Raw genomic sequence first — 18,380 nt, 5'->3', positions numbered from 1 at the left:
GAAATAATAATAATAATAAGTAAACATTTACATGCACAGTAATGACTAATGGATTGATACTTCCGAAGGGGCTTTAGTCATTTCTGTGCGGACTCCATACATAACGACGCCACTCAGCCCTACTCCCTAGACGCCTTTGACTACCGGAAAAATGGTCGACAATTCAATACGAAAAACAATCAAATACATTACATCGTACGATAAGTTTTTTTTTGCTATACTATAGCTCAAAAACAAACAGTAGAATACGACCAAAAAAAAAGTATCGACAGTGTATAGATAGAATGTATCTATATTGTTGTGTTTTGTTTCATGTCACACATAATTGTGTACACATTAAGTTTAAGTTGTCACTGAATGCTATATCTTATTGTACAAACTCTTTCATTGTTTCTACCATATCCGAAAGATCTATTGAAAACCACTCATGACTGGATGTTTATACGTGTTAAAACAGTCCGATTATCAATATTTCTTATTATACGCTGTATTTGGTAGGTATAAGAATTTTTTACTCTTCTCATACTATGTTATAAAAATTTAACTTATATAATTACATTTATCTATAGGTAGCTTTATAATTTATCATAGTAATAATATATCATTGATTGTATGTACAAGAGGAATATTTGTACGTATAATACCAAAAAAATATTAAAATCATGATTTTTTTATATGTATTTTTTTTTATAATAAATAACAAATAATTATTTTAATCAAAAACTTAATTTGTTTTAATGGAACGTGTAGTGATCACATTATAGTGATGACTAATGATAATTGAAAAAAATTCCTTGTTTGTTAGTTTGTGGAATTTTTCGAATGAAATCTTTTAATATTGATATTGTAACTTGTAACACAATTTCAAATATCTTTGAAATTTTGAAATATTAAAATAAAAAAAAAATATGGACAGCGTTTAAAGTATTTTTTTTTTTTTTAGTATATCATATATTGTATGAGATGCTTACCATTTTTAAGTATTTTTATTATAATATAAGGTGTACACTGTACATTTATATGTTAAGAACCACTAACTTCATTTGACACCAGACTATTGCAATTATCTTTTTTCAAATTTACCACTGATTAAACTTATATTATATGGAGGGATATACTTGACGTTCACGCCAGTGATTAAAGCCAGAATTGAAAAAAGCTTAAGGGGAGCGTTGTCAACATTAATAATATTTCAGTTTACCATTAAAAATATTCAATTTATCAATAATATGTTTTTAAGCTTTTTAACAAAAATCTGTAAATCTTTAATTAAAGCCTTGTCATTGATATCAGTTTTATTATTATTATATCTTGCATTAAACGAATTGACAAGTATTTAAACAATATAATATTATAGGAATCTTAATATACCTATACATATATTTTTTACTTACTGTAACATTTGTTTTCGCGGAGTAGCAGGAGATCCAGCACTGATTTGAGAAAAATTACTATCGATATCGTCGATCATTTTACACGTATCAACTCGTTTTTTCGGAGGATCAAAGCTGTTTTTGGTGTTCTTTACTGCAATCGTGTCGTCCTCGTTAGCTGGTCGTCGTTTTTTACGCTCGAGCAATAGGAAATAAATCACTTTTTCAGTATTATGACTATAAAAAAATTCAAAAATAATAAAATTAAAATTAAAATACTCAGCTTTTGTCTAAAATACATTTTCTAATAAATATATCGAATAAAATGCAAGTTAAGTATAATGTATTTTGTTTATTTGTGATTGTTATTACAATACCGTTAATACTCGTACCGAATAATAGGTACATTTTAATATACCTACACTTAACGTTGACCGTATAGTTATTGAAATTTCATTGGAAAATGTAAGTAGGTATTATTATTCATATTTTGATATTACTTATTAATTTTGAATTATCATTATTTAATCGATTTGATGACTGATATTGAAGCGTAACAAAACAAAACTATTAATTTATAGCAAATCACTTATACTCAATTACGTTTTCATTCAAATACAATTATATGATATGAAGCGCGTCATATAAACATAAATATTATGTTATAGTCGCTTTTATACACCGAGTTCGTTCAATGTACATAATAATATCTGTACAGTGTACATAACATCGATTATAATAATTTAATATATAATATATAGGTATTATGAAAATTCTAATAAACATCATGAGAATCAGTTGTATAATCAGCGTATAGACGATAATTTGGTTTCTCTTTCGTTTCAGGGTTTTTGAGCACGCGTTTAATTCAATAGTACCACTTACTCGACACTTAATAAAGCAGAGATGAGTTTTTCTCGGTCTTTGAAACAGCCTAAACTTGATATGGCTTGAAGAACGTCGGTGTCTAAGTCGTTTGAGGACGGAATTATGTGTGTTTGTATGACATCTATCATTGACATACCTAAGTGCACTTCTCCTTTTCCTCCGGCGATAACCCATGAATGTTTGTTGATGTCTTTCAACTGAAACATATATTTTTATATATATATAATTGGTTTGTACAAAATATATTATACAAATTCGCGAAAAAAAAAATATTCTTTTTAACAAATTAGGTAGGTAGGCATAAGATAATATTATCACGAACGGTAAAATGTTTGTAAAACTAATAATTATTTATAATATAGTATTATAACGTGGACATCGTCAGATAGTTATCTTCATATTATCAAAACAATATCATAATTACTTTTTCGGGTTATTATGGAACCATTTATAACATGATATTGAGCATCTATATTTTTAAATAAGCACGGAAAAAATGTTTTATGTTTAGTGTGTTGGAAAAAACTTAAAAAATACAAATTTCTATAAAATAAAAATTTAAAATAAAATTGTTTGTCTAAATAAATAACTATATTAAAGTATTTTCCAATACATCTAATTAGATTTAATTTAATTCGACTTAATGTTCAACAATTAAGATACAATTAAATACATTTATAGAGAATAGAGAATATGATACAAAAGTTAAATACTCAATAACTTCGTTTAGTCAGAGATTTATGGACTTTATTGGTCCTTATTTGTATAATAAATCTGTAAAAAAAAAACATTATAGGTACCTAATTCAAAAACCAAAACATTAAAACTTATAAATAAGTTCTCAAAATGAATTAATTCGGCAATTCTCTGTAGGCACCTATACTTGTAATAATTCCGGGTTTGTTATTATATTATTTGTTTCTTTTTATAATTTTATTTAATATTATATTTATTGTCACATAGATAGGTTATTATAATAATTGCCTTTATTTATTTATATTTATAATTTCTACTATAAATTGTTTTACAATCATTTATTATAAAATTAATTATATATATATATTTATATTATATATCCGAATTGTTAGAATTAGTTATTTAATTACATCTTATTTCAACCTAAGCTCATTGGTAAATCAAAAACAATGTTTAGAATTATATTATATTATGTACCATATTATTTTGTATAATATTTCATTAAAATAAATTAAAAAAAAAATCATCTATATTTATTTTTTATTACATATATATTGTAATTTTTATTTTAACACAATTTTTATTTTGCATTGCGTGCAGTAGCATTGACCATAATAGTTTTACACTACTAATGAAACGAAAGCTATTTTTGTTGACCTTATGACTGGTGCGACAAAATAATATATATATTTATGATAATCAGAGGGTGCCGAAAAATGGTAATATGAGGTGGAAAAAATATCGCCTCATGAGTAAACGTTAATTTGTTGATTAGCTAACATCCAATATTGAACGTTAAAATTTTTTCTAATAAAAATGTATATAATTATGCCTCAATTTGAACAATAAATTATTCTTATTACATAAAAATTAAAATTTCCCAATACTATGATGTTTATGTATTTATATATATTTACTTTATAGTGATGGTTATAAAGAAATGTAAGTTCTTGCAATAATTTTTAATTGTTTGCAGTTAATAGTTAACACTATAAATACTAATCATTTTAAAGCATTAACAGCAGCTTAAATATTATTTTTTGTACTTAGGTGTTAAATTATTAATTTATCTTTATAATAAGTGCATTGTAATTGATAATCTTCTACCAAATAAAAATACTGAAATTTACCTATCTGTCTATTAAACTAAGTATAATTTGCCATCAGTCATGCTGAGTATTTTATACTTTCTGAATACTCACCGTTAACCGTTTTTCCGGGTTGACTTCAATCATGCCGCGAAGCAAGTTTTGACAATCCGGTGGTACAAAATGCGGTATATGGAAAACGCCCTTTTTCACCTTCTCTAATAGTTGGCGCAAGTTGTCATCGTCGAAGGGAAGTGCGCCGACCAGCAATGCGTACAATATTACACCACACGACCAAACGTCCGCTTTTCGACCGTCATATTTCTCGCCCTGAAAAGCATATAGGTTAAAACCACGTGTAAGTTCCAAGTTGTGAAATATTTTTTTAAAAATTTTATTCAAAATAATTATAAAATACAAATGAGTAAAATTGATATGAAAATATTTTTTCACAAAAATTTAAAAAAATTTAGCAAAATTACACCAATTTTAATGTTATTTAATGTTATAATATAATTTTGTTTTTTAATTAATCATTATTGTTACAATTTATGTAGTCACGTTATTTGTTAAAAATGCTCATATGTATCAAAAATATAATTAATGAGTACACGGTAATTATTAGTTTCAACAGCAAATTGCTATTGGTAATTTTTAAATTATTAAAGCAAAACAAATCAATAATAATATACTATTATAGTTGAATGAAATTTAAAATTTAAATCAAGGTTTACGAATAATCATTGCAAAAATAAAATTGACTTATAAATTTGTATATTTATATAATCAAAATAATAAATGTTTGAAATAAGATTGAAATATTTTAAAATAAAAATATTTAAAAAATAATTTGATTGAAGCACATAATGTTCTATTGCGAATATGATAGATATAATGTGTTAGAGTTATGAAATTGTATTTTATAGTCGGAAATTTTTTTCATTGATTGTGAAATTTATGAGTGAATTTAATGAATAAATATCATTTGTGCTTGAGCTTGTGTATTAGAAACGTGAAGTCTTTTTATAAGTGTTATTATGTGGGTACATTAACTACTATGTATGAATTTATTATACCTGAATATCTATTGATGTATTACAACAAGTTCAAATAAAAAATGTAAAATGATTTTTAATAAATGGAAATTAATATAATTTAAATAATTCGCATTAAAATTTGATTTGTGAATTATAATAATAAAATTGACAATAAATTTTTAATCACATCAATGGAACTCACGAACAATCCGAGATTATTAAAATGAGAGGAAATATGCATTAGGTAATAAAATATTATAGTATATTATTTAAAAAATCCGTCCAAACCCGTTCCAATTAAAGTATTTATATGTTAGCGTTAAAGTTGAATAAAAACTCTAAAGTGGATGTGGGGTACATATTATTATTTTTTTTTTATAAGAAATAAAAATCATAAGGTTTTAAATATATAATAATATTATATTTTAAGTACATTAAGTACTTAAGGGAACAAACAGCTGAATAATTTTAAACATTATGCTTTGAGTATATTATGGGCTATAAGAAATATTACCAAAGAAAATTTTTAGTTGATATTCTAATAATTGTGTTATTACAATAATCTTCAAAGATAAAACACTTTTGTGGCATATCTGAGATAAATAAATAAAAGGATGGTAATTTTTTTCATTTTGTTTATATTAGGTAATTCTATTATTTTATTATTATACGTATAAAGATGCAATTAAAATATATTTAAAAAAAACTAAGACACAAATTCAATGACAATAAGAGGCTTCTCTCTAAGGGTCTCCTGATATCCACCTAACAAACACCTCAAATATGCCACCGAAATATTCTTTTGAATAAAGAAAAAAATCGTTGTATTTATTGATTGTTTATTAAAAAGTTTTAAGTTTTTTATATCTTCTATCTGAAGTGCATACAATAAAGGCTTGAAAGTCATTTGAATTAGCCCTCTTCATCACTGTGTAGAGTACAATTATAATCATGTTGTAAAGGATTATTATAGTTATACATATATATAATATAAACAAAAAAAAAAAAATTACTCGGATGACTTCAGGGCATGCGTAATGTGGAGAACCACAACTGGTCTCGAGCATGCTGCCGTTGGGTTGCAAGGACGCCATACCGAAGTCGGCGATCTTAATGTTGGTCTTTTCGTCCAGCAACAAGTTTTCCGGTTTCAGATCCCTGTGGCTGTGGTAATACAAACAAAACACAACTGTTTAGTCAATTATAAGTTATAACTATTACTATTAACAGTAGATTACTGCCAAATAGATGTTTTGATAACAATTCTATAAGTTGATTATTGATCAGTAAACATTAGGTACACATTTTATAATTGTCATTTTTACCCTCGATAATCGACTAATAATTATTGTGCAGTTTAAGTGGATTATTAATTTGTGTCTAAAAAATCATTTTATTTGCATAGTGAATATTATTTTCATTTGACAGTGTACCTATTTTTGACGTAAGAAGTGACTAAAGAATTTTCTTACACTTATCCAATAAAACGTGACAATCAATGTCATAAGAATATATTATATTTTTTTTCTCGGTGCACAATTTGACACGACTTTTTTTTTTTGTTCCGGTACTGTGTCAATTTTTATTACTTTCCTGACATGTCATAGTTTTTTTTATGTATGATGATGATTTTATTATAATAGTATTTATCTAATGTCTTTCTACAACAAAATCACAATCAAACGGCATCCTGAATAGGCAAATCGAGTACATCACTGTCGTGCATGTCCATCATACATAATATTATTATTAATACAATTATACCTCGTAATAATATTTATTTTTCAAAATATTATAACATGCATGTATTTTAATATTTTATACAGTTATAAGAATAACTAATTTAAAATCTTGTATTACATTTTAATGTTATTTATTATTATTTTTTTTTTAATCATTAATAATATATTAATATGAAAAAAAAATTGTCATACTTATTAATAGCTTAAAAAGAGACAAAATATTTTGAAAATTATTAGTATTCATATGAAAAATTATAAAATAATCATTTGGTAAATTTTCATGTATGCACAATTTGTTGTAATTCGTTTTTTTTTAATCGAAACAAAATATCAAAAATCCTTTGGATAACGAAAAGGGTACGCATAGCACCATTATTCAGATGAACGCCTGTATAAATCTTTAGGTCCGGACCGGTGGTCTTAGTTTCTACTTACTAGGAATGACAATATTGTTTATTTTAAAATTCAAATGTTATCTATTTTACACTCTACACTAAAATGAAAAAAATAAGTATTATTTAATACTAAAGAGATACAACGTATTGCGATGAGATAAAATTGATTATCGAATAGTGCGATATTAGAATATATTGTAAGTGAAAAATGTATGATTTCGATTTTGGGTATATTTTTAGTAGATATATTTTATTAGTTGATACACTAATGTCAAACCAAGGAAAGACAATTTTTGTGTTAATGGTACAGTCTATTAATAAGATGTCAGAGCATATTTAAATCTTTGACTCACGTTGTACCATAGACAAAACGCGTTCACAAAAAAATTATATTTTATGGTTTAAAAATAAAGTCTTAAGAGGATGTCAGTGCAATATTTGTTTTCTCTCTCAGACCTACGAGCAACATAGATAAAACTCTTTCGCCTAAAATCGTTTTTTTTTTTATGGTTTTTGCGTTATCTAAGAGTAGAATCATCTATTACAAAAACTATAAAGGATAATATTTTTGAGGGTATGACATATCAGTTTTATATTTTATTGTTATTTGATTTTCTATTCAACTTTTAAAATAAAAAATAAAATCTAAATTATGTTTAAATTGTTTTGAGACAATATCTAGACAAATCGATATCATACCCTCAAAAATATTATTCTCTATCGTTTTTGTAATGAATGATTTTACTCTAGAATTACTCAAAAACATAAGAAAATAATGATTCTGCGTAAATACCTTTTGTCTATGTTGCGCACGGGTCTGAGAGAGAAAACAAACAGTGCGCTGACATTCTCTTAATAGAAAGTAAAAATTAAAACAATTTTTTCAAGTTGTTTTATATTTTATTTATTATTCGATTTAAAAATAAAATACTTTTTTTAAAAAACTTCAAGAGATATCATATTTTTTTGTGAACTAAATTACTCGTTAGTCAAATTCCAAAAATACTGTTCTATATAATTTTTGTAAAAGGTGAATTTACTTAAAAACTAATTAAATTTGATAAAAATGTTTTGTAGATATTTTGCGTATTTTCTGTACTGTCTGAGAGAAAAAGTAATTAATAAAGTGCACTGATATTCTTTTGAATTATTTAGAATTAAGATTTTAATATTCATACACATACGTATATACGGTACGGTTGTAATGTGGTGCTGAATTTATCATTGTACGTTTTTAGTGTAAAATAAACACCGGAGATTTAATATTATTTTTAAAACACATAATACTATTATTGTCTTTGGATGATGATAAATGGCTGGTCACGTCGCTTTAACAATAATGATATTCATACAACCGTATAATTATTTTTGGTCCTTTTTTCTAGTAGAAATTTATGTACGATTCATATTATATGAATGTTATGTAGTTCACAAAATCCTGGGATTAAAAGTTCCGAGAAATAGCTAAACATTCTTTTATTAAAACTATCAAATAATAGAATCTTTTTTTAAAACCTTATTTGAATAACCGTCAAAAAATTATTTAACAATTTAAACTTATTATTATTTTGTATAGATATATTATGTAGGAAATACTGAAAAATTCTATATTTTATTGTATATATTAACCTAAACATTATAAAACATTAAAACCGTCGACTAGTTTATGCGTTTTCAAATTTTTTCTTCACTATGAAATTCTAATAAAACTTAAAAACTTTATCGAATATACATAAGCGATATTATAATATACTCATATTTTATATTTATAACTAAATGAAATTAATGTGTTTTAATAACATATTATAAGTGTTCAAATATTACATTTCAAGGCTTTCAGTTCGATTTATTAAATAATAATTATTAATATATTTTGTAATTGTATAAAGATTATTGACGTGAAATGATCTACCAAGTCAAAAATCTCTGAAAGCGTAAAAGAATACATGATGTATAAAGTATACTATAAGATTAGAAAACAACGTTTTTATACAAATGTGTTTGCCACAGTTTATTTATGTCTAAGAAAAATCTCATAATAGTAAAAGTTATGTATTGTTATACTTTTTTATGTTTTCATATTTTAATTAAAGTATAAAATGTACATTTATAATACTATTAAGTGTCTTTAAAATAAACACAGAAAATGTATGTTCAAAGATGTATACCGAGTAATTCACCAAACATGCTCACCCCACCTAAATTTTTCCATCATTAATAATAAATGTATTCGAATTCTGATTTTTAAAATTTTTAAACATACTCAAACACCATACTTTAAAATTCTTGATTTTTTTTGTACTACTCTCTCTCTGTCTTTGTATATCTACTAACGTTAATAGTCCGTAAAAATGGTTTTACAAATCTATTTAAGAGTGAATCTAGTATTTATTGTGCTTGAATTATTTTAAAAACTATAAATATAAATAGATTTAATATAGAGTTAAATTCATCATAGTCCTTCTTAAAAATATTATAGATTTATTTGTGAACAAAATATTCATAACGATAGGTATAGAATATATATATATGTATGATTTGTATGGTATATATGTAAAAAAACGACCAAACTAAATATTCCTTTAATCCCTTATAATATATCATTAGTATGACGAATATTATGTCATATTGATAATATATTATTGAAAAATATCATAAAAAAATGTTAATTAATGTTTATTTTTATTTTTTTGATTGTATGGGAATGAATCATGAAGCCAAATTGTGGTGACAATCAGTGCATAAGAAATATACTTGTTTCGATATACATATTGATATTTGAATATTATGGTAATTAGAGTAGAGAATATATTTTATTTATTTCATTGGTTGGACTACATAAATATAAGGTTTACAGTAGGTACTATTCAGAAGCTATCAAAATAGAGTTTGTGTAGAGCTCCTTCACGCAAACAATAACATCAATAAAACAGAGTATTTTCAAAAAAAATTAAGTGAAGTCATCACTTCCATATACAAGATTATTGTTTATTTTAACGCTCGATAATGCATATTAAGTATGTTAGGTACTGTTCTAACAGAACGCCGCAAATACTCTGAGAAACTAGAACTACATTAAATATCCAACACTTTAAATGAAATCCTAGCACCAGATCCATAAACTAACCAAAACCTATTACTTTTCCTTGAAAAGTCCAACTTATTAATAAAAAACAAAACAAAGATAAATATTGTGTATAATAGTAACTATACGAAAATAAAATGGTTACTATAGCCAAGTGTATTATGATTAATAAAATAAAAAATAAAAATAATAATAATATTATTATCTTAAGTTTAATACTATGGTTAGACGATAACCATAATTGAGATTACTTTTGCACTCATGTATAACAATAAGCCGATCGAGTGTACCTGTTTACATTTGAAAACTAATGTTGGAATCAACTTTATTTAAATAAAAAACATAAGTATCTACATTATCTCTAAAATGTTCATTATAATAATATAACGTAAAGTCACTATTTATTTTTTAGACTGAATGTATAACTATCTATTGCCACAGGTATAGTTAGTTATCAAAATTAGACCACCCTTATTAATGATGCACCAGTATAATATTCACTGTAACCAAGTGTCTGCAGTAATATTTTGTTACAAATCGATTATCACGAGATGTTAAATTACACTTAGTCGTTAGTTGTATCATTTATCATCACGCTTCACTCATAATACGCTATTCTACGTTATTATAAATTAACATCTGGCGCCCACAAACTGACCTATTTCGTATAATATATGAGTCGCGCAAAAATGAAATCTATGAATTTGATTGAAAGCGGTTCGCTAAATTCGTTCATTATTTTATTACAAGCAGTTAATATTCAAAAAATATTATTGTATTTTATATCGAAGTGACGTGCATTTCTGCGGTTAAATGAGTCAATGGAATTAATCTAATTAAAATATAATACTTGATATTTTTTTTAATTATTACTATTTATTTCTAATGAGCTTTTGTGAATAGAAAAAATACTTGACCATTATCAAAATATTAAAATAAAATTTATTTATAACTGTAAATTGTAATATATATTATATACATATACAATTTGGTGGTAAAATTATAAAAATACGAATGATAACGAACTGTGTACTCGTAAACTGCGTTACGGTTTGTTATAGAATGTGTAGAAAAAGTTAATGTCTTGATATGAATCGAATTTAGGACTGTTAATGTAGTGTAAATAACTTATGATATAATTTAAATCTGAAATGAATTAAGATTAAATAATAAATATTAGAAATATAAATGGAGGTGGTTGTTAGTATGGGTCTTTGCAGTTTGTTTTTACAAATTATTTTTCCTTGAATTATGTATTTTCGGAGAGACATTGTTAGTTTGTTGGACGTTTATGGAAATATTTTAGGAACTTATTTATCACAACTTAAAGGTGATTCTAATTTTTTGAATGATTTAAAATTTTTATATTTTCGGAAAGTTGTATAATTTACATGATATGCATCGAAACATTTTGCCGGTAGCTCTTACGCGTTACTTAAAAACGAAAAACATTTTTTTAAATTAATTCTCATATTTTTCTTTACTACATACTTATACAATACTTAAGCAACATGTACATATATGAAATACATAAAATTATGTGTGATACGCATTCAAAGTGGTACTTTGTATTGACAAAAAAATAAAAGTTTTTTAAACTTTGTGTAAATCTACATACAAAGTTAATTATTTCAATTATTATATTTTGAATTGAAAAAAGTTAAATAGATATTTTATTGTGTATTTACATAATAATTACAAATATTTATTTTTTTTCAGTATTTAAAAATTTAAAAACTAAAAAAATATTAAAAATTTTAAACTCAATTTATTTAAATATCATTGTAATGCTTTTTTATAGATAATAATATCCTATAATCTAATAGTAATGATTGTAATTAATGGCCATAGGAAAGAAATAGGTAGGTACGTTCGTTTTCTCAATTTCAATGACATTTTTTACTATAGTGTTTGGCCTACAGTTTTAGTTATAGAAAGTTTATAATTTATTGTATTAATTATTTATAGTTAACTACAAAATAAACTTATTACGGCGCACTAATATATGAAACGCATACTTACCATATTAAATGACTGTGACAAAAGTCCAACGCAGAGATGATTTGTCGAAAAAATCTCCTAGCTTCTTTGGGCGTCAGCCTCCCCTTTTTAACCAAGTAGTCAAACAGTTCACCACCAGACACATGTTCCAGTATCAAATATCTGAAATTGTAAGTAATATAACTATTATACAATATTCCAACTACAACTAATATTATCAGGCTTTCGCTATATAGTCGAAAACGTATTAATTTCCGAAGACAAATAACGCAATTCGGTGTTAATATAAATTGCGTCATTAAACCATAATAAGCCACCGTGACTGGTTTACCTATAGTGCGTGGCGTTAAACTGCAAAATTCATTGGTTAGATGTTGGCAATTAGTCTCGTTTTGATCATTCTACGTTACATATTTTTTCTTTAATATCGCCACATTCAAAAATTATATTGTCAGTTATAACATTTATTACAAAATAAATATCCTCAACGGGGGTCGGCTATTACTGAGTTATTTAGAATTCTGTTTAACAGTTTTATCGTGCTTTAATTAATGGTGTATAGGTAAGTGGTGTTTAATAAACTGAAATGGAATTTAATGTTACTTAAAACTAATAAAGAATATCGTCAAATAGTTTTTAGTTAAAAATGAAAATAAACTAATTTAATCCTTATAATGGAAAAATATTTAATTAAAATAATATTATGTTGCGTGAATAACCTCTAGTTGAACTGTTGAATTGTATAGTAGTATTATTTGATTTTAAATCTTATAAGATTAGCCCAATGGTAAATCTGTATTAAATTTTCACCTCTTAGAAATAAAATACATTCTGAATTGTATACAAAATAAATAAAGCATCACATTTTAAAATCTCCATTGTTGTTATCTCACAAACTAATATTTCTGTATGACTATGTATATTAAATGATTTCCTCTTTAAATTGAAATTTGTTGAACATTTTAAGTCTTGATTGTTATTATTTCTGAACTACAATTGATTTCTCATTGAAAACTAAACTGTTTTTTAATCTTTTGGTATCTTTTTCTGTACACTTGAAGAGACCATCGGAAAAATCAATAAATTACCTCTTCATTGTACCAATATTATATTTTTATTTTTTAAATTTAAATAAACGATCAGTGCATTATTATTTTTTATTTTTTGTACAATGAGAATAGTTATTGGTTATTGTTAGTTTTTATATCTAGTTTTAATAATAAAGTGACACATTAGTCATCAGTAACTCTTTCATCTATTTAATTTTATTGTCATAATATGTAACGAAGAGCATTATTACCTTATTCATAGTTCTTCAGCTACGATCTCTATACGAGAATTTTGATTGTTTAGGAGTAAGAAATGGTAACAACAAATTGTTTAGATTATTGTTTTTTTCCGTTTTTATATGAAAATCTGAATGCATAATATAATTTGTGATAAAATATGTGACGTTCAATTATGTGAAGAGTTTTTAACAGAAATGTTTGTATTTTTTAGCAGAGCCCTATTTTTGGATATCTACAAACATTTAAGCAAGAGAAGAAATGTGCCATAGCGAGTTGTGATTTGTTTATCATAGATAATGGAGTGAACGTTTTCTGATATTTATTACAATTTTTCTTCGTGTATAATTCGTGTAGTAACCAGATTTTTCGAATGCTATTCATAGATAGATATTTAGTTTTAATGTGAATTTTTATAGAAATAAAAATTACAATTGGACAATTTATAATTCTTGGTGAAAATAAGTTGTTTCAGAGATGTATATACCAATTGGCCAGGTTGTATAATTGTGCCTGTATATTTTTTATAACAATTAAAATTATTACTGTATCGTTATCTAATGTATGAATTTTTGTAACTATATTCTATATAACTATATAACTTATCCATACATTTTATTTTTGTAACAAGCTTAATAATAGTCTGTTGTTCATAAAATATTTATAGATGTAAATCGTTCAACAAACGCCTATAACTTTAGAAGTCATCACGATTTTGATTGATAGACAAATTATAAAACCAACAAAGATATCATGTGAGAACATAATATAGTAATACTTACACGATATAGAAATTAAACCACACCTACACACATTCTACTTAACAATATCATTGAAATTATATATCTATGTTTATTTTTTTCATATTCCTTATATTTGCGTTATTTTATTTATTGGACAAATATTAATGTTCATCGGTTTAGGTTTTCGGACGGTATTAAATGTCATTATTTACTTTATCTATAAGTTGCATTCGTTCCAAAACCAAAAACAATTATACTAACAGCTATATATACGATATCCGTCGCATTTGTTTTCAAATACTTTGTACTTAATATTAATGTATTTTTAAGCGATTAATTAACATTGACGCGTAGGTATATACGTAAACAGATAGATCGAAAATAAAATAAATGTATAGTCATTTTTGTTCATTGGATCACGTATAATAAATTTGCTTTTTTTTTCAATCTGAAAACTTCATATTTCATAATAGCAATATTAAAATATGAATTTCACATAAAAACGAATCATCTTTATTGAAGTGTGATATAGATCTTCAGGTTATAATACATACATATAATTATTTCATTAAATAAAGAATAGTCATCTATATTATACAATTGAATAGTAAAAAATAGTAAATACATATATAATATTATTATATATTAATCTTGCATAAATAAAAAATAAGTTTAATATTTGAATTATTTGTTTATCAATATATTTGAATATTGATAATCATAGAAATGAAAATATCATTACCATAAATTAACACTGATTCGTTGTTAAATCGTTGAATAATAATAATATGTACAACACTATTGTGGCATTGTTATGATGATTTTCAGTGAGTAGGTAAGACCACTGTTAAGACCCATCAATTTAGTGTATAATTTGATATGTGATTTATCAGTAATAATATAATAAGATATTTTAACTCAGATTGGAAGTCAAATAAGTAATATAGTAGTTATTATATTTTATTTATTGCTCAATTTATTAATTTGATTTGTATTTATTTTTATATTTTTTTCAGCTATTCAAATTATATACATATATTATAATAATTTCTGGTGTAGTATTTAACATTGAACTTTTTTCAAGTATAATAAATTTTAATATAAGTGTTAAAAACAGCATTCCAACCTTAAAACAATAGGTTAAGATTTAAAACAAAAATTAAAATAAAGTAATTAAATAAAAAAGTATTATTATTGTTACTATTAGATATTGCTCACAGAATATTACCATAAAATATAAAAATGGGTCACTCAATTTTTACCATAGAACATCGTATAATGTTGCTGCATTTGGCATGTCAATTTCAGAATCATGATAAGGATTTTATATTGAATTTTCCAGTGTTATAATGATATTTTGTATACAGTTATATCAATCATTCTGAATAAATAAATATGTATATACGTATTTATATTATTTACGTGATGTGCTGAATGTAAGATACCATATTACTGGAGATCATATTTCTTCCCACACATAATATAGATTGGAGATAATTTATTAAAAGCAAATAAATATAATAATATTTTATATAATGATCATAAATATAGGATCGACTTAAATTGAACAATTAAGTTCACGTAAGCAATTAAAATATTTTAACCTCTCAACTTACAAGTATCGTTTGTTTTCATAGACATCAGACAAGCCCAACACGTGCGGATGGTCAATGAGTTTCATTATTGCAATCTCTCTTTCCACCTGGAACCAAATAAAACACAATTATAATATCTTAATACTTAACTTAAAAAAAAATTGACGTAAATAGTATATACTTGAAATTGTTACAAAATGTTTTAACTATCATTTTTACTTTATAATAAAATTGTCTAAGTATTTTAATTCTTTTTAAGCTATTTATATAGCTATTTATTTCTTTTTGAGACATTTTCTATTTTTATTTTTATTTTTATTTTTATAAATACCGAAAAAAAATGTTAACCGAAAAATTCCTCATATTAATTAAAAGAAGAAAACAGCGAAAGTATGGTAATCAGAATATTATTTTCATGAATATTTAAGTTGAAATTTTGATGAAATTTGTGAAATATTGGAATTTTGAAACTATTTTACAATTATAAATTTATAAAAAAACGACTTAATATTTAAGATTAAAAAATGAAATACAAGATTTCTTATGAGTATTTATATCTATGATAAAACAAATATTATCGATAAGTTACACTAATTTTTTATGAGCATTTGAAGTTAAATGTTTAGAAAATTAGATATTCATCTGTACAATAATTATTTCTCTGCTTAAAATTTTTGATATTTTGTTGTAATTTAAATACGTATGACTATAGATACTTGAAGTTTTTTTAGCAATAATGTTAATATGATTATTTATAATAAAATGTTTTAAATAATTTAATTATTCAAACTGAACATTTTTTAATTTTCTTTATATTTTTTAAATTATTGTCGATAAAACATTTTTCATTGGGTAAATACAAATTTAGTATGATATTTTTCATATGCTATTACTATGTCTGATTCAAAATATTAGAGATGCATAAAAACATTTATTAGTTCTATTTTATAAGTGTATTATAATTTAAAAGGATAATTAGACATCATGGTGTTTTATTATATAATAATTTGAAATATTTTTTATAAGATTTTTAATGATTTTTGATTTATTTTAATTGGTCAGTTTAGAGTTTATAATAGATCTATACAACATTCGAACTCTTGTAATAAATGATAAATACACCAAATTATCAACTATTGTAGTGTCACAGACGAAAGCTTTAGTTTGACGTTTTTATTAATCAACTAATAAAATATGAGAGAAGTATCTCTGAATTAGTATTAAAGAGCCTCTCCAAATTCAACATGCATTGTAGCCACTTCCGACAAAAGTTTACTAAATAAAACTAACAAAATATCAATAAATGCGTTAAAATATTATACGTGTTATGTGTTATATGTATCTACATAGCTATACAATGTAATATCATTACAGCGTATACCAATATCTGTTATATAACTTATAATAAAATAATAAGACGGGTCAAGTCGTTTACAATAAAGTCTGAATAAATATAAAAGCTACCCCTGAAGTTCACTTGAGTCTGGAGTTGTTTTTCTTATTATACAGGTAATGCACAATACCTAATTATTACTAACACCTCAGTCGATCACGTAACCACTATCGTGGTCCTATAGTGTATATAAACAGAAGCCATTTGAACTCCATTTATCTCATGACTTTTAATATTTTCTTTCGAATATATTGTATATTATGACACACGTGATACAGTCAGATCAATAGTCGGGGATAAAAATGAAAAACACCAATTCTCATTTCTGAATTGTAACTTATATATAATTTCAATATTAGATATTATACGCTTAAAAAATAGATAAGGTACATACCAAGTTCTCAGTAGTCAGTTACATTTCATATTTGCATATTGTCTACTATAGTCTACCACAGAAAACATTTAATTACGTTTAACATAATTAAATATAATACGCCCTGGGATAAATTCTTGCTCTGATCAACAAGATCAGATATATATTATTTTATTTTTGTACATGAAACGGCATTTATAAACGTCTTCGAGGTTGAAAAATAATACGTTCGATCGAGTAAACCGGAAATTGTAATATTGAAATAATAATTACCTTTGAGTCGTATTAATAAATCTGGTGTAATCGAAAAGGAGAAGAGCTACCTTTGAACAAACTCTTTACGATGCACACAAACGGTATGTGATCTAGATGGGTGGGTGAGTAGTTATTATTATGTATAGTAACACCATACAGATATGGTAATACATATAAATTATGTTTGGTAAAATTATACGGCGGAGCTCGTGCTTTGTAAAACAATCAAAGTAACTTTGTTGCCACTCGTTGACAAAACGTCAATGAGCTTTTCGTGGTTACCATAATAATACCGATTAATTAATTGACAAAATATTGTAATACTTCGTTACTAAGAAAACCTTCTGGTGGTAAACCTTCCAAGAATAATTTCGTTAGCATTTCGTGTTCATCGCACACGAACGATGAGAATGTAATTGATATTTGTATA

General features: G+C 24.7%; 1 protein-coding gene across 2 annotated transcripts in view; it reads right to left on the bottom strand.

Annotated features, from left to right (window-relative positions):
• LOC114127544 (serine/threonine-protein kinase BRSK2) overlaps positions 1-18,380 on the bottom strand; it is a 94,853-nt gene that overhangs the window by 39,663 nt on the left and 36,810 nt on the right. For both annotated transcript variants that reach the window (XM_050205901.1, XM_050205900.1), the window contains exons 3-8: positions 15,951-16,036; positions 12,327-12,467; positions 6,096-6,246; positions 4,160-4,375; positions 2,259-2,458; positions 1,395-1,610 (exon numbers count right to left, since the gene is read on the bottom strand). In XM_050205901.1, the coding sequence (XP_050061858.1) occupies positions 1,395-1,610; positions 2,259-2,458; positions 4,160-4,375; positions 6,096-6,246; positions 12,327-12,467; positions 15,951-16,036 (1,010 nt within the window). The remainder of the gene's footprint in view (positions 1-1,394; positions 1,611-2,258; positions 2,459-4,159; positions 4,376-6,095; positions 6,247-12,326; positions 12,468-15,950; positions 16,037-18,380) is intronic.

This window comes from Aphis gossypii, chromosome X (genome assembly GCF_020184175.1).
Source record: "Aphis gossypii isolate Hap1 chromosome X, ASM2018417v2, whole genome shotgun sequence".
Classification (NCBI taxonomy): domain Eukaryota; kingdom Metazoa; phylum Arthropoda; class Insecta; order Hemiptera; family Aphididae; genus Aphis; species Aphis gossypii.
Note: the sequence above shows the minus strand (reverse complement) of the source record. Positions and strands in the feature narration are given on the sequence as shown.